General features: G+C 39.4%; 1 protein-coding gene across 2 annotated transcripts; it reads left to right on the top strand.

Annotated features, from left to right (window-relative positions):
* Nucleotides 1–476: 476 nt before the first annotated feature.
* Nucleotides 477–23,045, top strand: PEX6 (peroxisomal assembly protein; the record flags this gene model as incomplete). Of its 2 annotated transcripts, XM_035731485.2 has the most annotated exons (14): nt 477–556; nt 1,588–1,669; nt 1,706–1,826; nt 1,858–2,013; nt 2,049–2,122; nt 2,157–2,282; nt 2,318–2,404; nt 2,438–2,549; nt 10,610–10,739; nt 12,602–12,938; nt 14,389–14,559; nt 15,048–15,339; nt 17,796–18,087; nt 22,819–22,933. In XM_035731485.2, exons 2-14 carry the CDS (start codon nt 1,598–1,600, stop codon nt 22,931–22,933), a joined length of 2,085 nt encoding a protein of 694 aa, XP_035586920.1. In that variant the 5' UTR covers nt 477–556; nt 1,588–1,597. The 2 variants fall into 2 exon arrangements, with proteins under 2 accessions (XP_035586920.1, XP_051073736.1); XM_051215988.1 differs by having other exon boundaries at nt 477–1,669; nt 10,610–12,656; nt 12,689–18,087; nt 22,819–23,045.
* Between the last annotated feature and the right edge of the window lie 51 nt (nt 23,046–23,096).

Here is a 23,096-nt window from a genome sequence, read left to right as displayed (position 1 = left end):
TGGTGCATTTAGGGATAACAGATAATCAACCCAATTGACCACTGGTGCAGTCTAGTCGCCTATAGCATTTCTGAGGCTACTACCAGTTGTAAGCCCGAGTAAAGAAGGAGATTTTGTCATGGCGTCTGGAACCTCATCCCGTAGAAAACGACCTTTCTAAAACAACTCTAAGTAGAATAAACAGACTGTCTAATCGTAAAATAGACCCTCAAAGTAACTGGTATACAAGTATGCTGGGAAGTATCCGCCACTAAAATATCTGATAACTGTTAGCTAATATCTTTCAACTTCGGAGTTTAATGTTGTTCAAATTGTTATCCCCTCATCACTCCAATTTTTAATAGCTAATTATTTGAACTATCGATTTATAAAGTAATGTGGCATAAAGGATATTTTTCCATCCCTCATGAGCAAGAATTAAATGTAACTTCTACATAGCAATGTTTGATGTTTGGAGTCTGAATGACCTTCGTTTAATTCAAACTCTTGCATGATTTGAAGGTTAGTTGTCATGCCTGTGTACAGTATGAATAATGGATTGGTGAATTTCTGTAAAGTTAGATCTTTAAGTAAATTCATATCCTCCATGGTATCAAATATTGATGCTTTTGTGTTGCTGCTTCATCGTAATCTGTTTTTACCGCTCGCAGCAATTATTTTGATAGTCAAATCGTCAATATTGACAACCCTATACAGATCGACATAGGGTTGTGGAGATTGTTGTTTCGTCCCTTAGTACCACGAAATATCCGTGCACCGCTTACAAGTTTTTAATGGTGAACTTTTATTGATTGGTTCATTCTCTCAGTTAAATCTTTTGTTTCAGTTATAAATGAACTGACTATATATAGTCCTACTCGCAATGAGTATACATTGTAGCCTTCGTCGTTAGTAGGCTTTAATTTAAGAAAAAAACAGTGGAACTTACGACTTCCTGGAATTATTGTTCAGGCAAAACGCAAATTAAATATACGATGTGCATTCAGAAGTTACATATATAACAACGTGTAACTTCGTACATACGTACATCAGTTAGAGTTGCCATACCACATTAGCACAGAGGTGCATTTGTCGATTCAAATCCCATAGTGGTATAAGTAGTAAAAGTACAAATAGTAATCGGAAATATTAGGGTTTGAAGATGTTATTCTAGGAGTATAAGCCAGTGAAATAAATTTGGAAAGAGGAAAAAAGGAACATGGAGAATTAAGAAGACTAGAATTAGAGAGAACACAATTTCATACTGTTTCATTTAGCGTGCTGAGCACCGTCCATATGGGTGATGAAAATATTTTTATCCTCTGATTAAACAAAATGTATTGTAGTTTTTGCCTGTCAGGCTTCCGTGATGTCGAAGCTTCTTGATCGAATTGAGGATTTTTAAGCGAAATATTCCTTGGTTTTTAAGATGTGTTAGGTTTATGTCACCATGGTTTCAAAATATTAACTAGGATTCTGATGAAATTACTTAGCAAAAAAGTCACTAGCAATTGTTGAGCATTTTTTGTTATTTTGGGTTCCTTTTCGAGTAAACAATAAGTCATTGTTTTCTGTATTGGGGAATTAAAACTCTTATTGTTCATATAGAGCCTACATTATGAACGATACAGGATGTGGATATGGTTCTCCACAAATCCAACGGACGTATCTAATTCCACTTGCTGAACAGGTATCTTTTGGCAAATCCTGGTTTATTGTCCTATAGTTTGTAAAGATTTGTGTTGACTCTTCATCTGTGGATGAGTTTTCAGACTACATAATTCGAGACAAGTCAACAAGTTGTAATAGATCTAATATGAAGTTATGGCGCAAAGATGCTTGCAAAGGTATACGTTTATGCTTTTTTATCTTGCTTAGCATTAAGACTAGTGAATACTCGTACGATGGTCAGTCCTGTTCCAAAAGATTCACACATCATAGCTGACGAATCTGAGTTTCCTAAATTAGATATGTTAGTAGATTTAGACAGAAAGCTTCCACGTAAACGTTCCAGGACGAACTTGGAATCAACAAGTAAACATATGAATAGATTTGACTCCTACATTTAGCTGAATCTATTTCTGCTCGATGTGTTTCTTCCACGTTATCGGATATCAGACACACAGTTCCAGCGGATTTACGAGTAAGTGGTTTATATTTTTCTACAAATATTCTAGAGGCAAATAAAAGGCTTTCTCGCTTGCCACCTACTTTCCGATATAGGATTACCGGTTTGGCCATCCTTGTTGATTAATGGTCCCCCATTTTGTGGCAAAACTACATTGATTGAAGCAGCATGTGGAGTAATCACAAAATGTTTCTTTTTGAATAATTGCAGACTCTAGGTTTAAAAATCATCACTGTTTCGGTTGGTACAGTACCATCATCTATACGTCCTTGGATGGATATATTCAACCAAGCTAAGGTACAGTTAGTTCCCTAATTGAAATCCGATTAGAATTCCTCACCATGTATTTTACATTTGGATGATATTGAAAGTATGGAGAAACATTCCTCCCCTGTTGGGACGTTCCGTCTCACCTGCCTTCTAAAAAGTCAATTGCTTAAAGGTATCAATATACTGTGCTATTCCTTATATTGATTCATGCCCTTTAATTGTTCATAATGACCAACGGACCCTTGAATAGTATGAGTTACATGTATATAAGGTTTCCACTGCCGTTAAACCTATCTATGTGAGCTGTTTGTCACATGGTTCATCACGTCCACACTTTTGGGGTTGTAGTTAAGTATAAAGATAACTATTAATAGTGTCTGCAACGTGTTGTATCCATCATTGGACAGCCAAATATTTGCAAAAAGGTAGGTAAGTGGTTGTTAGAAAAGCTCAGGAGAAAATTTCTTTCTGTTCTTCAGAATAGCCCTGATCACTGCGCCAAAATAAAAGTCCAATTACCTGTGAAACCAGATGCCGAACCCAAATTTTTCCCGAAAAGTCCTGCACCGTATTCTGTTCTTGAACTGGTCGATCAGGAACTTAAACGTTTACAGCAAGCTGGTATAATCCAACCAGTCAACTACTATTCATGGACCGCAGCGGTCGTAGTGCTTATGAAGGTCAATCAAGCTATACACATGTGTCAGTATTCATTACCAGTTCCTGATGACCAGTTTGTTATGCATAAACGGTGAAACATGTTTCTCGAAAATAGACTCTTCTGACGCCTGTCTGAAAGGAGAAGTAAATGATGATTGTATAGAGATTTCGATTATCAACAATCATCGCGGGCTATTTCAATATACCCGCCTACAATTTGGTATTATGACCGCACCTGCCATCTTTCAGCAAACAATGGATACAATGTAAACAGGTCAGTCAATCAGTCAGCTACAACGTAGGACCAGGCACATATATGCATCGGTCCAGGTTGCCATACCGCATCAGCACAACAAGATGGACACCGGATTCACAGCAGTGGTTAGGTCAAAAGTGGTAATATATAAGAGAAAGATTGCCTATAGAGATATAGTACAAGAAGAAAGAATTGGTTCGTAGAAAGAAAGATATGAAGTGATTTTAATCTCTTAGTTTAAGGGAAGATAGGGAGTGTATACACCGACGCCATTGTGAACGATTCTGAGCCATGTCACCAAGAGTCTTCAACCATTGGTTACGATAGTCACGCGGACCCCAACCAAGTAGTCTGCATCTACCAACGTGACTCAGACTAGAAGTTAGTGTCTTCAAGCACTGATGCCACGTTTTGGATTGGCCGCCCCTAACTTTCTTCCAACCATCTCCAATACCGGATAGCATTGCACGTCGTGGTAATCGGTGTTCAGGCATACGTAACACGTGGCCCAACCATCTCAGTCGATGAAGATTAACAACCTCATCAACTGATTTACCATCGTTCCCTAATACCATGCATCTAACCTCACTATTACTTACCCGATGATCCCAGCAGACGCCAGCAATATTTCTAAGGCATCTGTGGTCAAATACTAATAGCTTACGAGTATCTTCTACTCTTAATGGCCATGTTTCGCTACCGTAAAGTAAAACAGAACGGATTGTCGCGCAGTATACTCGTCCTTTTATTGATAGACGGATATCTCGCCTTCGACATAGGTGACGTAAGTTGGCAAAAGCCAAACGAGCTTTTCGAATCCGTGCTGAGATTTCGTCCGATACCAGCCCAATAGGGCTGATCAGACTTCCAAGATAAGTGAAGTTGTCAACGCGTTCGACTACTTCACTCCCTATCCTTAGTTCAGGTGTTGACGCAGACCAGTCCTGAAGCAACAACTTGCATTTAGAGGGAGAGAAGTGCATTCCAAACATTCTGGCATTGTTGCTTAGTGCCACCATTAGACTGCATTTTATCAGCGTCTTCACCAAACAGGACTGTGTCATCTGCGTATTCTAAGTCGATAAGTGGACCTCCTGGATGGAGATCAATACCCGAGAATTCAGTCGACGAGAATGTTATTTTCATCAGTAGGTCTATGATGAAGTTCAACAAAAATTGAGATAGTGGACAGCCTTGACGGACACCACTTGAGGTTGAAAAATCAAATGACAACTTTCCATAAGCTCTGACTCCACTGGTAGTGTTCGAGTAAAGAGCCTTCACAAGGTTTATGTACTTCTGGGGTACGCCTTTCAATGACAGACACTGCCACAGAATCTCGCGGTCTACAGAGTCAAATGCTGCTTTTAAGTCAAGAAAGACCACCATTGTCGGACGCCGATAAGTATGCCTGTGTTCTAGAACCTGACGAATGGTGAATATGTGGTCGATGTAAACAGGTATACCTGGAACAGCAGCTTATCTAGGTGACATTGATATGGGTTCAACTGACAGTGAACTATCAAATCGACTGCATCAAGTTTATAACCGAGTGATGGGGTATTGACCCCAACTACATGAAGAAACACACATCAACCTCAGCTTGGAAATTGCTGTTGCATCTGATACTTCTAGTCGTGGAGTTGGGGTAGTGATACCTCACGTGTTTTCAGACAAATCAGATAAAACAATTACTCATGCTGCTAGATCATTCACCACAGCCGAGTGGAACTACAGCCAAATTGAGAAGGAAGCCCTTACAGTCATATCCGCTATTAACAGATTCCACAAAACGCTCTGCGGCCGTAAGTTTACTGTACTGACGGATCAAAAACCTTTAATTTCAACTTTTGTTTCTAAGAAAGGAATTCTTGTCTATACGACTAGCAGATTACTGCACGGGTCGAAAATGCTCCTGAGCTATGACTTTAACATCAAGTATCAGTTAACAAATACCAGTCAGTCAGTCAGACACAACGTAGAACCTGTACGTATATACACCAGTTTAAGTTGCCATACCCATTGTTATAGAAAGATGAAGTTATCAGGCCGAATTCCAGAGTAGTAGAGTTATCAACAGTATTACCAATAATAGAAAAGATTGGGTATCGAAGATGCGACTCGGAAACAAAATATAAGTTAACGAAATAAAAACAAAAAAGAATTCTAAGGATTTAAAATCTCAGGATTTGGAGAAGACAAAGTATGAATGCACCTGTGCCATTGCAAACGATTTTGATCCATTTCATTAAAACTGTTGGTAACGATGATCACGCGGATCCCAACCAGGCAGTCTGTACCTATTAATATGGCCTAATATAATTGTCAGTGACTTCATGAACTGATGCCATGTTCTGGTTTGACTGTACCTAACTTTCTTCCAGCCTACTCTTGCCCCAGAAAACATTGCCCGTCGAGTTAGACTGTGGTTGGGCATACGTAACAAATCTTAACCATCTCAATCGATAGAGATCTACTACCTCGCCAATCGATTTGCCATCTTTACTTAGAACCCTTTTGCTAACACAGGGATTGCGTACTAGTTGGTCCCAAAATACATGAGTAATGCTTCGAAGAATCTCCGAAAATCGCCCATTCTTAATGACCATGTTCCACACCCATAAATAGAACAGACTGCTGCACAGCAAACTCTTCCTTTATCTGGTAGACAGATTATGAATACGCTGGTCTTGAGTGCTGTTAGAGGTATGAGGGCGGTTATCAATTCCCGGTTGCCCACACCGCGGTGGGGTTCTTCCGGAGGTACCTGAAAACGGAATTGAATTAAAAGTGGTCTTAATGACCTGGGAGCGTGACCGCAATGCCCAAGAGACAACTGCTTGAGGTCGGTCACACACGACCTTTTTGTGGGTAATCTTCGTGTTAGCTCTGTACTTGTTGAGACCTTACCATCGGAGACGGATATCCGTGAGATAAGGAGAGGTGGGCATTTTTAGGGTCGACATTTCCCAACCCCACCCCTCCTTGCGGGAAGGCAGCATCGCTTTCATGCTGGTTGTCTGAAGGAAACATCTTACTGCTGTCACACCTCTGTACAGGCAACAGTACGACTTCACCTTCGAACCTTGGGTTTGTTGCTTTTAGTCTTACCGCTCTTCAACCGACCTGTCTAATATGGTAGGACCTTGAGGAACGGTTATTCCAGCAAGTATAGCTCGGTTGCTTCATCACGATAGGCAAGCCCGACCACCACATCAAGGTAGCAACAACTGTCGGGTCCTGTGACAACCATAGAGGGGTTAGTTTAACAAATATAGTATCTAAAATACTAGCCTCGATAATTACCAGACGCCTAACTAAGACTCGTGAACTACAAACACGAGAGAATTAAGCTGGCTTCAGACCTGGTCGTGGCTGCATCGACCACATATTCACCATTCGTCAGGTTCTAGAACACAGGCATACTTATCGGCGTCCGACAATGGTGGTCTTTCTTGACTTAAAAGCAGCATTTGACTCTGTAGACCGCGAGATTCTGTGGCAGTGTCTGTCATTGAAAGGCGTACCCCAGAAGTACATAAACCTTGTGAAGGCTCTTTACTCGAACACTACCAGTGGAGTCAGAGCTTATGGAAAGTTGTCATTTGATTTTTCAACCTCAAGTGGTGTCCGTCAAGGCTGTCCACTATCTCAATTTTTGTTGAACTTCATCATAGACCTACTGATGAAAATAACATTCTCGTCGACTGAATTCTCGGGTATTGATCTCCATCCAGGAGGTCCACTTATCGACTTAGAATACGCAGATGACACAGTCCTGTTTGGTGAAGACGCTGATAAAATGCAGTCTAATGGTGGCACTAAGCAACAATGCCAGAATGTTTGGAATGCACTTCTCTCCCTCTAAATGCAAGTTGTTGCTTCAGGACTGGTCTGCGTCAACACCTGAACTAAGGATAGGGAGTGAAGTAGTCGAACGCGTTGACAACTTCACTTATCTTGGAAGTCTGATCAGCCCTATTGGGCTGGTATCGGACGAAATCTCAGCACGGATTCGAAAAGCTCGTTTGGCTTTTGCCAACTTACGTCACCTATGTCGAAGGCGAGATATCCGTCTATCAATAAAAGGACGAGTATACTGCGCGACAATCCGTTCTGTTTTACTTTACGGTAGCGAAACATGGCCATTAAGAGTAGAAGATACTCGTAAGCTATTAGTATTTGACCACAGATGCCTTAGAAATATTGCTGGCGTCTGCTGGGATCATCGGGTAAGTAATAGTGAGGTTAGATGCATGGTATTAGGGAACGATGGTAAATCAGTTGATGAGGTTGTTAATCTTCATCGACTGAGATGGTTGGGCCACGTGTTACGTATGCCTGAACACCGATTACCACGATGTGCAATGCTAACCGTGTTCGGGATGGTTGGAAGAAAGTTAGGGCATCAGTGCTTGAAGTCACTAACTCCTAGTCTGAGTCACGTTGGTAGATGCAGACTACTTGGTTGGGGTCCGCGTGACTATCGTAACCGATGGTTGGAGACTCATGGTTCAGAATCGATCACAATGGCGTCCGTGTATACACTCTGTCTTCCCGTAAACTTAGAGAATAAAGTCGCTCCATATCTTTCTTTCTACGAACTAATTCTTTCTTGCTGTACTATATCCTTATATGCAATCATTCTTTTATATATTACCACTTCTGAATTAACTACTTTTATGAATTTCGTGTTCATCTTGTTGTGTTAATGAGGTATGGCAACTTGGACCGATGCATATATGTGCCTGGTCTTACGTTGTAGCTTACTGACTGACTTACTCTCAGATTTTTTGTTATATGACTGATAAAATAACAAATAAAATGAAATGTAATATCAGCAGGTAGTAGACTTGGATAAAACTGAAAGGCATGATTTTGGATAGCTTCGTATAAAATCCATCTTTAACTTCATCTGAGTTGCGTTTGGTGGGAGCTTAGGCAAGGAAGGACAAGGAATAGGCAACGGAGTGTGTCCCTACTGTACTGTCTCGTTTCGTCGAACAGCAAACAAGCATCTGTCTATTGGAATCCAGTCTAACAGGGACTGTTCTGCCTCAAGATTTCATGTTGTACCTACGTCAGCGAGGAGTAGCAGTGGGGTCTTCGATACGCGAAGGGTAAATCGTGTCGGTTCTTTATATTGACGAGGTGAAGTTAATTGAATGACCATACCTCGATCTTGTACGCGCGTTTCGGAAACTCAGCATACATAAATGGCTCGAGATTCTAGATTCCTAGCTAAAAAGGTCTGCTGTCTTATCTGACACAAGGTTCGAACATGAATAGCTCCAACATGTTTAGAGTGGAGTTACTGGAGACCAGAAATAACATTTCGCGAACCCAAATCACTAGCATTGGTTGCGGGTTGTAATAAAGATAGATGAGAAGAATTAGTTGTGGAGGTGGAAGAATGATTTAGAGGTGAGTGATGAATTCGATCGTCAACCAGATGATCTCAAATGCTGATAGAGATATAAATGAGAATTTCTCTTCCCGATTGCCAACGCCGCAGAAGGATGTGTTCTTGGGGGACCTAAAAAGAAGTTGGATTGGTTGTGGTCTTAGAGACCTGGGAGCGTGACTACAGGACCCAAGGGACAACTGCTTGGGACCGCGCACAGCCTTTTCATGAAAAGATTTTGACTCCACACTTCAAAAAGCCCTACCGCCGCAGACGGAAATACGTGGAGTAAGGTGAGGTGTAATATTTTTAGGGTTGACCCTTTCTGTTGTGAGAAGGCAGCATCGCTGCAGATGCTGGTTGTTTAGGAGAAACACCTTACTGTTGTCACACCTCTCTACAGTCATCGGTACGACTTCGCCCTCGGGCCTCAAGTTGCTGAGTTTAGTATTAACGTTCTCCAACTGACCTATTTTGCATGGTACGACTTGAAGGAACATGTGTTCTGGCCAATCTAACTCGGTTGAGTCGTCACAATTGGCTAGCCTGAGCACCACGTCAAGTTAGCAGCTACCGTCGAGACAAATATCATCGGTCAGTCCGATGTCCTCTCGCAGTTCATTGGCGTTCAACAACCTAAACCAAAGGACATGATCATTGCTTTCATAGATGTAGATTCAGAAGTAAAGTGTGTAGTATCAAATACCATTCGAAACACTCGTGTCATCTGATAAAGTCAGGGAAAAATCTCTTCGTGACCCAGTGCTACAAGTTAAAAAGTTCCACCTAAAAGGATGGCCCTCGAAGATCAGCTCCATGGAACCTCAAAGGCGCAGACTACGTCAATCATCATTGAGTTCCATTTGAAAAACGTGTTATAGTCCCAAGGAATCTGCAACCAACAGTGCTTGAACAACTGCATGCAGGACACCCTGGAATAAATCTCATAAGAGCGTAGAACAAAGTTTTGTATATTGGCCTCACTTAGACACCCAACTGTAGTAGCTTTCACGTTCATGTAACGGATGGACATTAACAACAAAAGCACTGCAGAATATAGATCTGCAATCATGGCCAACACTACAGTCACCGTGGCAGCGTAAGCACTTAGACTTCTCTGGTCCACTCCATGGACAAACTTACTTTTTGCTACTTGATGCACACAGCAAGTGGTCAGAAATTCTTCTCATGGAACAACCGACTGCCATCTACGCAGTCGGAAAACTACATTAACCTTTCAGTGGTTTCGGGGTTCCGTAGTTAGTTGTCAGCGATAATAAGACATGGTTTACGTCTACTACCTTCGCAGAATTTTATCAACGGAACGGAATCATTTGTATCCGAACACCTACATTCTATTTGTGAATCGATAGCCAAATCAAACGCTTAGTTGGTATTACTTAAAAATGCTCCGAGAAGATCAAAATGGAAAGAGATCATTGAAGTGATTTTAGAGATGGCCTTTACTCCTATTCTACCTTGTTACTTGGAATATAATTACGTTCCTGTTCAACCATGTTTTGATTTAGAGACTTGTCGAGTAAAGTAGTGTCCGGAGAAAATAGCTTCTTGACAGTTCGAAGCCTAATTGTCATGTAAACAATGAAATAACACTGTTATTTGGGTTATTCATAAACGCGTGACATTACCACCGATCTATAATTCATGTAGTCTTATGGTGTGGTATTTTCGAGGCTAGACTGTCAACTACTTGGTTCAAAACCACGTTTAATGTCAATTTTTGCCATCATATGATATTTGTTTCACTTTTTCAAAGCCACACACAACTCGCTATATCGTTGTCACTTTACATTACTTGTTGTTGTCATTGTTTTCATATATTACATGATATTATACAGGAATCTATTTTGCCTTGGATTTAATGCATGTGTGACATTTTTAATGATTTCAGATATGGTCAACTCAGGTGTTGTACTTATTGGGGAAACTCGATCTCTTCTTGCCAGCCTACCTCAAAGTATATTAGATTTGTTTACACAGAAGTTGACATTTGGAATGTTAAATGAGGCTCATCGTTTGAGGTAAATTTACCGGTTTAAAATTAAGCTTGCTAGTTGTTTAGTCGACAAAATTATCTAACTCTACAGATAACGTAACCTTTTCAACTGATGGTTATGTCGCATCTTAAACATCTCTTGCTTAGTAAAATGTGTTCACTATCATCATCCTCAAACTGGTGCCTTGTTAAGTGCTACACATTATCTAATAGTAATAACTTCATGCTTTTTGTCTGTGGGACTTCCTAGATTTCCATAGATGGACTGGGCGCAGCGCTGCACAACCTGTTCAGAGGTCCTCACGAAAACACCTCTTAAAATTTCATAGAAATAAAATTGTTGAATGAAAGTGGTTTCTCAGTTAATTGCTGTTTGCTTGGGTCTATTTTTCACTCCGCCACTGTTTGATCACCTTGAGAAATATCTATATTATACCCCTGCCAAATGTCTATCATCTTACTGTGTGCATTTGTTTTAGTTTGCCGTATTGTTCAATCACTTTACTAGTGATATTCATCAGCTTATGCTATGATTTTTAAGTTTGATAAAAGGAAGTCAGTCACGTTCCGGTAACTGTTTCATTTGATAGAATAATGTCTAAATCGAAAGCTAACATTACACATTATATCATTCAATCACTCATTGGTGTATCTCCCTTAATTTGTGAAGAAAGAGTTTATGTGTTATATTATAACTAAGTCCCGGTCCTCTAGAACAGTTTTCTATATGCCACAGAAACAATATTTACGCATTCATACAGACACATTCTCGTTCCATTCAATTGATTGTTCAGCAATGATCCATAGTGTCACAATTTAGTCTGTACACGATCGATCCTTAAGGAATCCAGCATGTTGATCTCCAAGTTTGGCGTCTACCGAATCCTTCATCCGGTTCAGCAATACTCCATTTAAAACTCTTCCTTGATACTGACAGTATTGTGATGACTCCGTAGTTTTCAAATTTGCTCAGATCCCTTTTTTTGTTATCGCGATAGGATATCCTTCTTTCCAATCTTTCGGCACTTCCGAAATCCGATTTGTATCTCCTCATTCCCGTTGCTATTTGACTGGTCCTCCCAGTCTCCCACATTGTCCGGACGTTCCATTTACCTATTAAACTTGTTGCTGTGGTTGTTAGAATGGGCATCGGCCCTGTGGCTTCCGAATCCTGAGGCGTCATAATTCTTCCTCCAACTTGAAGGGCAGAGTTTAAATAGTTTAATTCGTTCATTCTGGTTGGCGTTTTGTTAGCAAGATTTTCTTCTACGGGATAGGGTTGCAGACCCCACACTCAACCCTGCTCCTTTGTGTTGGCTTGAGACCGGCAGTAGCCCTAAAGGAGCCACAGGTGGAGTTAAAAAGTAATACGCGCCACACTAAATATTGCTTGTGCGTTAGATTGCTGCATGGAAGCCTAAACCAAAACAGCTAGCTCCCTTAGGAAGCCATGTCTCATGACTCTTCTTCAAATGTCTAATTCAATATGTAGTGGAACAATATCATGAGATGCTATCGTATGGTAGTTGATGACCAGGAATAGATTCACACGCAATTCGTTCCCTCTGAGTTTTGGGGCCTATGAAAATTACTAGTTTAGAATCAGGATTTTCCAACTCACTTGAGTATACCCTCTGTATTCACCAGCGCCATTCTTTTTTGTCCTTTCAATTTCGTAAATAATACTCTCATCGCGTGGAAGCACTTAGTAGAGCTTACAAATGCATGATCGTACGCAAGCATTCCCAGTAGCAGATCGAGCTCTTCTCACTTTCGGTCTGTACCAAGACAATTAGAGGCCAGTGTCGGCTGGCACTGTTTTCTCATCATCGTTTTGGTTTCAATCCATTCATAATATATTGTCTACTTTTGCTTCTGTCATATTAGATTGTTGCAGCAGTACTTGTTAGATGATACTGATTTTATTATTTCACCGAAACCAGTAAGTTCTAATTCCAATCAACTACAACTCAGTGAAAACTTAACATGTCTTGAATTAGCCCGTCGAACACCTGGTTATGAAATCGGAGATTTAATTCGTCTGGTAGCCCATTTAAAAATGGCTTGTTTAACAAGTAAACTTAATGATGTTAACGATGATGATGATGATGTTGATGACAACTTGAATAATCTTGATACTAACAGTATGGAGTGTGTTAAGAATGATCAAAAGGTGCATGTTAATTTCTCCATTGAGTCGCGTGTCGCTGATAACTCTGTTTCGGTATGTTTCCTCATGTATATCATTTGTTTTAATTGGGTTGTTTCTATGGAAAGGTAGCTCTTAGATTTTTTGTAGCTGTGGTTTTCTGTAGTTAGTCAACAACAACAACCCTCGGTTTACTGCGTATTAATACTATTCGCTATTACTCTTATACAACCTTTGGTAAATTTACAGTTCATCTTAAGTGTATGCTCATACCGCGTTAGGAGATAATGTATTAACTCTCTGTGTCACTTCTGACGTCTGTTCATAAAATATAGTTTGCTAGATACATAACATAACATTTGTCTATAAAGTATTTGGTATCGTTAATTTACTGAGATACTTGGTCCTAAGTAACTGGATATCATTTTTTTTACGTTGACCAGGTGTCATAACTCTACGCCCGAACTTATTTTTAATACACTTTCTACAATTTATTCAGAACCAATGATCTATAATGGGACTAGTTTCGTTTTGTTTCACCAAGCAGACATACAGAAATTCTTCCCTTATTTATGAGGTACTCAAAATTGAAATACTTTTTATACATTTTACAACACAAATTGCATAGATGTCAAGGATGCAACAGGAGTTTGCAAATATAAGGTATTCGAAATGGTCTTACATACGAACTGACTTCTGCTGAAGATGTTCTTAATAGCATGAGATTATTGTTCATTTTAGAATATCTGGTGCCTGAATTCATGTTTGTTTTTCGTATTATTAGTTATAAGATTTTGTGTGCATCTAAACAAGTTTCTGATTCCTGTTAGTAATCCAACTACTTTGAACTAGGTTTCTTAGTGCACCTTATAGTGCGGTCTGCACTACTTATACGGACAGACATAAGTAGTATGTAGCAGGAATTGGAATTTTCACCAGCAGAGAATTAAAACAAAGAGAAGAGCAACGAAAATAGTGCAATCGGAATAACAACGGGATTAGAAGAATGGTGGAGTATGTAAAAGGCAACTGAAGAACGATATGCAAATGATGTATTTAGTGTATGATTTTCCATAAAACAATAAAGTGGTTTCCCGCCTTCAATTCTCCGTTCACTACAATATTACTGAGTACGATAAGAATAGCATCCGTAGAATACTTAAGTAATTATTTTTTGACCTGTGTTTGCTTTTAATCCATAGGCTATTATTGTGTTTGCTTTCTGTGGTAATTGGAATTCAAAGAGAATATTGTTTGGCTGTAAAAATATTTGAGTAGTTTGTACATCTTTTGACCTAAGCATTTGTAACACGGTTATGTTAATAAGCTAGTCATTTATTAACATAAGTACCATTCTATTTTCAACAAGATTTTCAGGTTAGCTAGACTTGTGATACTCTAGCTGCTAATAGTGTATCCTGTTTTTGATAAATAATTCCCATGGAAAAAAGTCGAATTATAAATCCGAATTTTTCAGACAAGTTGTATTTTGTACAGAACTTCAATTCGTTTGCCTTCTTTTTAGGAACCAGTCACATATCCTTTAATCGTAACAAGAGAAATTGTTGACAAAGCGTTGGTTGTTGTCATTCCAGCAGTTAAAAATACTGCTGAATTTGTAACTATTCCAGATGTGACTTGGGCTGATGTCGGTGGTCTCGAAACAACTAGACAACAATTGTACAATCGCTTTATGGTGAGAAAATTGATGTTATATCTAAGTTTTTAAAAGTTTTAACCTTATGTCATATTGGTTATATCTCGAATTGGTCGTCTTGATTGTTTGAAAAAGCTACAAAAATCTAGTAAATTACACCGAATCGTCGCATTTGTAGAATATAAATGAATGAAGTAAGAAATAACTGAAGTCGATCGTACAGGTTTTATTTGTTTATGACATGAAGAGCTTCATTTTCAGCACAAATTGGGTCAGTTACAAGCCTTGGATATTAAACTGCCAGTTTTTCTGCTTGGCAAACATCGGTAATAATTCCAATCGGTTATACTTATAAACTGCAATAGATTAGCCCTAGATAGTCATAAAATTTTAATTTCTAAGTTTTCGTATCATTTAATTAACTTTAGCCCATAACTGAAAATTGTATAGAAGTTAACTGTATCCCTCTTATATATCACTACCTAATTAGCAAATAAGTAACTAGTTCCTGTTACGAATGTATATAGCTTCTAATCGACGATTGGGAACGCGCTCAGGTTTTGCATCGACGTTCTGGAGGTGTACTACTTGAGGGTCCACCTGGATGTGGGAAAACACTCGTAGCTAAAGCTCTATCCAATCAAGCTGGTCTCAATTTCCTGTCGGTTAAAGGTCCAGAAGTCCTTAATAAATTCCAAGGTGAAAGCGAACGTCGTATTCGAGAAATCTTTGAAAGAGCACGTGCTTGTCAACCATGTCTGATTTTCTTCGATGAAATAGATGCAATCTGTCCAAGACGCGATAGTGATGAATCTACAGGTAACTGAATATTCACTTTCTGGTAGACGTTTTTTTATTATAACAGTACATGTTTCCCCAATCTTTCCAAGTAAATTTGAATTATGAGGTTTCGCCCGAAGTTTTATCGAATAAATACGAAGTATTTCTTTCTTCGCTTATGAATCCTGAGCTTGACGTTGTGTAATTTAGTCATTTAAACATTCGAGTTTTAAATCAACAATTGTCCAAGACTAGGAACATCTAGATTTTTCACTATCATAACAGTCTTAGTAAAATAATTAATAATATGGCAATGAACAAATACATATTTACTCATTTTATGCACTTTTTGCTACTACTAACTTGGAAACACAAAGTTGATAGAGTGACATTCGGATCAGTTAAATGCTTAAATCACTGAGCTACAGCACGCTAGTTGAAAGACGAATGATAGTGTTCATCACTCTCGTCTATTCCCTAGAAAGTTCCGTCAATTTCATTGCAGCTCAATTTTTGTCATTTTGGATGAGCTGTTAACACATACTAACAATCACTTGTATAGGCTTCGGTTATGCTTCAATTTCATCATCCATGTATTTGCGACCGAATTATTGGAAAAAATTTTAAACACAATTTTGTTTAGCTTTAGTATAAATCCTGAGTGTTGGCGGTTTGTTCCTTGCTTGTTCATAAGTTTTTTGACTTGGTACGTCTAGTATTAAATATAAATGAAAGTAATTTTATTACCTTGATAATAAACACTTTCAATATATTTCGAAACTTCCTTATTAACTGTTACATTTCGATCAGGACCAGCAAACTGCGGGTACATTGAGTAACGAAAACACATAAGATACATCGTAAACATAAGCGAAAAAATCAAATGACAAAATAGTTATTCGATCTATATAATAGTTTTAAAGTTTGATTATTATCATCAATATGATTTGATAATCTATGAAAATGTGAAATGAAAAGCAAATCAAATAAATGATTGAACTATCCTTCGTCTACTGTTCATTCGTTCTTCATTCGCTCAAAACTTCGGTGAGATAGTGAAGTTGATTTTTCATATTTTTACCAAGTTCAAAGTACTTGACATAAGTGTGAAGGTGTAAAGTTGTAACAAATTACTTTCAAATATTTCCTGGTTGTAGTATATTTCATATTCTCTATTTGGCTATAGAATATAATTTCATTAGACTGATTTGACTTTACGAGTTAATGAAAAAACTAACTTTCAGTAATCAAGGGATCTAATCGGAATAATATTATCTTGAAATCAAATGGTTTCTAATTATTCTGTACTTCATTCTGTCTAGATAATAAATTTAAATAAAACTTAGGTTTCATATCAAGTATAATGTATAAACGATTACCGACTTTTCAGATTGTTATATATTTCTATCTAAAGACTTTCGTTAATTTGCCGACCTTCAAGCAAATCGGAAAAAGCTCTAGGGTTACTGAACTTTGGTATAACAACCACTCAAGTTGTATAAAGATATTGTTTTTCTAATAATCACAAACTATTTTAAACCGGTATTCAAATGTTTTATTTGATATGGATTGAATTTGTGCAAATGTATCAAATTTTAATCATTTATTTTGAGATGATAAAGGTTTCTAACTCAGGAAGAAGGATTTTTGGAGTATTTCACCTTTTTTGATTTAGATAGTAGTGACGGAGCTTTCACAGTCTTTCTAGACAACACAATTACGTACTTCGAGAATTATAAACAACTAAGAGCCTAAAGGTCAGGTCAGAGAAAAAGGTGAATAAAATAAATACATGGGAACAGTGAAAGCACAATTATGACCAACAACCAACTAAATCCTGTGTTCACAAAACAAGCTTTTAATTACCAATCAAGAAATTCTAAAAACTGACTCTGCTCTATAGTATGTGTTGATGATGTTAAGACTGTTGACTAAAGCTTCAGAATCCGACAATTCAATCCAAAGGATCCAATCCTGTTTCGGTTTAGGCGCTCAGGCAGCATTTCAGCCCTCGCACAAATGAAATGACGCAAATATATTTGGTGCCTCCTTGTGTTTGAATAAATAGAAGGATCCAATACTAAAATCTCTAATAATCCTCTAAATAAGACAAAACTTAGTCAGTGATCAATGTAGATGTTCTTGCTTAATTTCTGGTTAATATTTTGATGCTTTTTTATTTTTGTTTGTGTTTTTCAATAGTTCACAAGCTGGGAGATTGTTTTTAGTTTCGTTGTAGTTTATAATAACTCTGGAGATTGGTTGTAAATGATTTCAAATGAACTCAATAACCAATTAGAAACAACGAAATTTCGTACCATGTTATCAATTACAGATAAAGATTTTGTGATAGAGCATGAAACTGTGTCATTGATTTGTGACGTGTAAACTGATTACATTTTAAAAGTTATTCTCAATAGATTTCACTGGAACCTTCCTTTTTGAAATTATGATTTCATTCTTATTGCTTATCCTGATATTCTATCTTCACTTAGGCAGTCGAGTTAGTTTGGTTAATCAGCTTCTGATTGAATTGGATGGTATTGACAAACATAGATCAGGTCGCGTTTTTGTTGTTGGTGCTACTAATCGCAAAGATATGATTGATCCTGCCATACTTCGTCCTGGACGTCTGGGCTTACATTTGATGATCAACCCACCGTCTAATGTGAAAGAACGTCTCTCTGTTTTATCAGCTTGTACTCGGTCTGCAACTACTCCTCGTATTGAGAATGGTATGCTGTCACTTGAACTCATTGCAAATGATTCACGCACTGAGAGAATGAGGTATTTAAATTTCATGAAAATAATCTAATTTTTACGAGATGTTTTCCAATTTTATCCGTTTTAAAGTAATCTAACGTAGTCTATTCTAGCGAATAGTTATGTTGTGTTTATAAGTCCAGAATGTCTATTATTTACTACCACTTTCCAATTTCAAAGCTCACGTGAAAAAGGGTTACAGTCAATACAATTTACACCAAATTTCCAACTATCTAGACATTTTCGATGTGTTCCTAATGAGTTTAAACGGATTATCGTTTCCTTTTACTAAAAAATTGTTCGTCATTGTATTTGTTTATATGTAATTGATAAGTCCACACTGTTAGTTTACTTACATCAATAAGATCAGTTACATAAGAAAGGCTTACACTAATCTATTACCCTAAGATCCTGTCATTTGACTTATACGATCTATGCAGCATAACAACGGAGAAAAATGCATAGGTTTTCTTAGTATCTTGTGTAACAATGCAAGATTATTTTGATAATTTACTCATGTGGTCGTTACAAAAATCGTGCTTCAGATTTATTTTACAACAACGCATACTTCGACACTAGATTGTCAGTCACTTCATTCGTATTATATTTAATCAACCTCAGTTCGGACAGCATATCAATAGCGACGAATTTATTTATTTGAACACATAAATATTGGTACAAGAGAGCGCCAATATATATGCGCCACACAAAACAATGAGAATTCGAAGAGAAATAGAAAAACAAAGAAAACAATAACGAAGAGATTGGTGTAAGGTAGTGTGGTAGTAATGAGGGAACGCAAAGGTACAATCGGAAGAAATCTTTCAGGTAAGGGAGACAGAACCACTTTTTATGAAGAAAGTAAAAGAAGGTTACAGCAGGATCGCCACTGGCTTCTATTCTGAGCCATATCTGATAACGTCTCTAGCCACTGTGTAGCACCATCTCTCGGACCCCAACCAGGGAGTCGTGAAGGACCAACACAAGCCAGTCCTTTACAGCTTTCTTTCATACCACGACACCATTTCATACACTGACCACCTCTCCGCTACTTCCAACCAGTCCCAGAGTCGGCAAATAATGCACGACGTGGAATTCTCTGGGACGACATTCGTAGAACATGTCCAACCACCGAAGTCGGTGTTTCAAGATGGTGACACCAATTGAATTATCATCTCTGTGCCCGAACACACGATGCCGAACCTCTGCATTACTAACATGGTGTTGCCACTGAATGTCAGCAATCCTTCGGAGACAACGATGATCGAACACAGAGAGTCGTCTAACAACCTCAACTCGGAGAGACCAGGTTTCACAAGCATAGAGCAAAACTGCTCTCACCGACGCGTTGTAGATCCGACCTTTTACAGCCAGACTAACATCACGAAGGCGCCAAAGGTGGCCCAGATTGGCATAAGCCGCTCTGGCTTTCACTATACGTGCATTGATCTCATCACTCACACCCCCGCCAGCACTTATGCAGCTACCCAGATACACGAACTTCTCGACTACTTCTATCTGCTCACCATCCAGGGTGAGTACAGGATTAGAATCCTGCGAGTCTTGTAGAAGTACTTTGCACTTCGAAGGTGCAAAGCACATACCATACCTACGGACACTGATTGCCAACTGATTAAGTGCGGATTGCATGCCTTGGGCATTATCTCACAGTAATACAATATCGTCCGCATACTCAAGGTCGAGAAGTCTTTCTCCAGGCAACAGATCCACACCACCATTACTTACATCCATCAGAGCTGTTTCCAGAATGTCGTCGATGGCAAAGTTAAAGAGGAATGGTGAGATTGGGCAACCCTGCCTAACCCCACTGCTCGAATAGAACAATGGAGAAAGGTGGTTGTATGCCCTCACTCTGCCTGAGGTGTTTGTATATAGGGCTTTTAGGATGTTAATAAATTTCTCAGGTACACCCTTCTTCAATAGACAATCCCAGAGAACAGTCCTATCCAACGAATCGAAGGCAGCCCTGATGTCAAGAAACACTACGATTGTTGGCCTCTGATACATATGACGGTGTTCTGAAATTTGTTGGAGGGTGAAGATATGATCAATACATCCTCTACCAGAACGAAACCCAGCCTGTTCCTCGCGAGTCAGTCTTTCACGGGTTTTGAACAACCTACGAAGTATGAAGGAAGCCAATAGCCTGGACGCAATCGGAAGTAGACTTATCCCCCGATAGTTGTTACAGGAACGACGTGAACCCTTTTTAAAGATAGGGACAACTATCGACTCATTCCATGACGTTGGAACACTCTCTAACTCCCAAACCTTTGTAAACAACACAGTTCCTTAGTCAGAAAGTCACCACCATCTTTAAAAAGAGCCGGAGGTAAGTCATCTGGGCCAGGTGATTTGTAACGCTTCAAGAGTTGGAGTTCCTTGCGGACTTCCTCCTCGTTTGGTGGATCAGTCGTCACCGGCCATGGAGGGCAGGACAGTCTGACCGATGTTGCCGGAGCAGCAGGCCAGTTGAACTGCCCTTCGAAGAATTCTGCCCATCGTCCAAGACGTCGATGGATGTTAGTGATTGGCATCCCATCATACTCGCAGATTGTTTCACTCACACCAGACTTTTTGCTGCTAGTGGCTCGGATGAGTTGGAAGAGCTTCCGGTAATTACCAGATGCAGCTGCTGCTTCCAGCTCATTAGCACGCTTCGACCACCAGGCTTCTCGGTCCTTACGTAACATCCTTCGTTTATGTTCAAACTCACGGTCAGCCGGAGTAGACTGACGGGCTTCAATGAGTTGTAAGGAACCAGAAGAAACCCAGTGCTTATAAGCGGGACGTTCCGCGAACCCACAAGTGACTGTACCCGCCATTTTCATGGCGTCATGCAATTGCAACCAATGCTCATCTATACTTTTCGGTGGAGTGGTAGCTAGCCTAGAGGCTAGCTCGGTTCGATACTTACTTGCAACAGAAGTTGCAACCAACTTGCTAACATCAATCCGTTGATGGCGGTCACTTCGTTGTCCACTGAAAAGTAAGGTAAGATTGGCGCAGACCAAGGCATGGTCAGAGTCCAGATAGGTACTCCAAAAGGAGCGGCAGTCTTGTACACAACCACGCCAGCGGTAGCTGATCGCGATGTGATCAATCTGAGTCCAGGCTTGCGATGCAGAGGGAGGACGCCAGGTGGCACATCGGCGATGACTGTGCCGAAAGTTAGTGCTAGACAGAAACAGATTGTGGTCTGTGCACAGTTGCAGTAGACGGTCCCCGTTATCTGACCTGCAACCAACGAGTCCCCATCGGCCACCTAAACGACCCTCTTCTGTGCCTAGACACCCGACCTGAGCATTCAAGTCTCCGGCTAGTACCACAATATCTGTCGAACGCACTTTCTGGAGAAGAACAGATAACTGGTGGTGAAACTCATCCTTGATTGCATCTGGGCTGCAATCTGTCGGGGCATAGGCGGAGATGACGAAAAGACATCGTTTCTCACGCCGATTTCTTCTCACTTTGATGGAACTTTCTAATCTAACAGCACATAACCGACTGTTAATGGGGATCCAATCGACTAGTGCTGCCTCAGCTCTAGCGCTTAGTGCGACACCAACGCCAGCAAGACTAGACGAAGATGCCACAGGTTCCCCGGATAAGCGCACGTAAAACAAGCTTTTCGAAGCGACAGATGGAGATCGAATTTGTAGTACTTCACCAGAGTCTTGAATACGGGTCTCGGATAGACAACAAACATCAATATTAAGACTTTCCAAAGACATAGCCAGCCCTATCTGTCGTCAGACCTGCATAAATGTGCGAACGTTGAAGGCAGCCAGTTTGAATGATGCACGTGGTTTCAGAAAAACTGCTTCAGTCCTCGTATTCGGTGGTAACATACAATTTTCAACCGGACAGTGACTCCAGAACGTTTAGATACAGTCGAATTTCCACCAAAGACGAGCCGCTGTATAAGTATAAAAGAGGGTGAATAATGTGGAAAATAATAATAATAATAATAATAGTAATAATAATAATAATGACAATAATAGTAATAATAATAATAGTATTAATATTGACAATAATTGTAATGATAATAATTTGAATCAATTTATTGTTTTTCGAAGCGAGAAAAGTAATTTCCATAGACATAGAGAGTTCATCATTTGTGTATGGGCTGTGATACTGCCCGGGTGCCCAAACCGAAGCAGGTGGTTATCTTAGGGGACCACACCCCGAGCCTTCGACCTAAAGGTCTAACCCACAAGGCAGTGGAGCATCGTAAGGAGATGCCATCCCATGGTAGCCGGTGACCAACGATTGGTTCATACGCCATTCGCTCCCGCAGGATACTGGAGCCCATGTGCACCATTGGTTTGTGATCCGGTTAAAGCGCCGGACATTCGCTTTTCGTCCTCTCATTTTCGTAAACAACACCCCCGCCACAAGAAGGCAATGAGTAGGACTTCCCTGGCAGAGGCTGTATACGCGCGGCCGTGTGAGAGTATTTCGAGAGGGAGAGCGGACTCTCCCCACTCTCGGCCGTACCAGGGCATTCAGGGGCGATAGCGACGAAACGAGCAGACTAACGTACAGCCAACATTTTTTGCTTGTTTGTGTTCCAGTATTAGGTTCGCACCACAAACATCAGTTCAACATTTTCAATATTGATGTATTAAGGGAAATAATGAATTAGAGTATATCCTTGCAAGATTTCTTTTTCAAGATAAAAAATATCCTCTTTTGCTTCAACAACACATTTCTTCTTTCTTGAAATTTCAGCGGTGCTGATCTAGAAAATTTATTGGAATTAGCTAAGCAGAAGGCTCAAATTGCAAGACAAGATTTTGTTTCACAAGCCAACTTACTTGATGCATTATCTGAGTTACATAAATAAACAATACATCCTATTGTAAATATAATTTCTGAACAAAGAATTTAACTTATACTGGAATATGTATTCCGTTACGAAACGTTTAGTATTTTTGCGACTTGTCATACTTTCAGAGCTTACTATATATATATATATATATATATATATATATATATATATATATATA

This window comes from Schistosoma haematobium, chromosome 1 (assembly GCF_000699445.3).
Source record: "Schistosoma haematobium chromosome 1, whole genome shotgun sequence".
NCBI classification, from domain to species: domain Eukaryota; kingdom Metazoa; phylum Platyhelminthes; class Trematoda; order Strigeidida; family Schistosomatidae; genus Schistosoma; species Schistosoma haematobium.
This window is presented reverse-complemented; position numbering and strand designations above follow the sequence as displayed.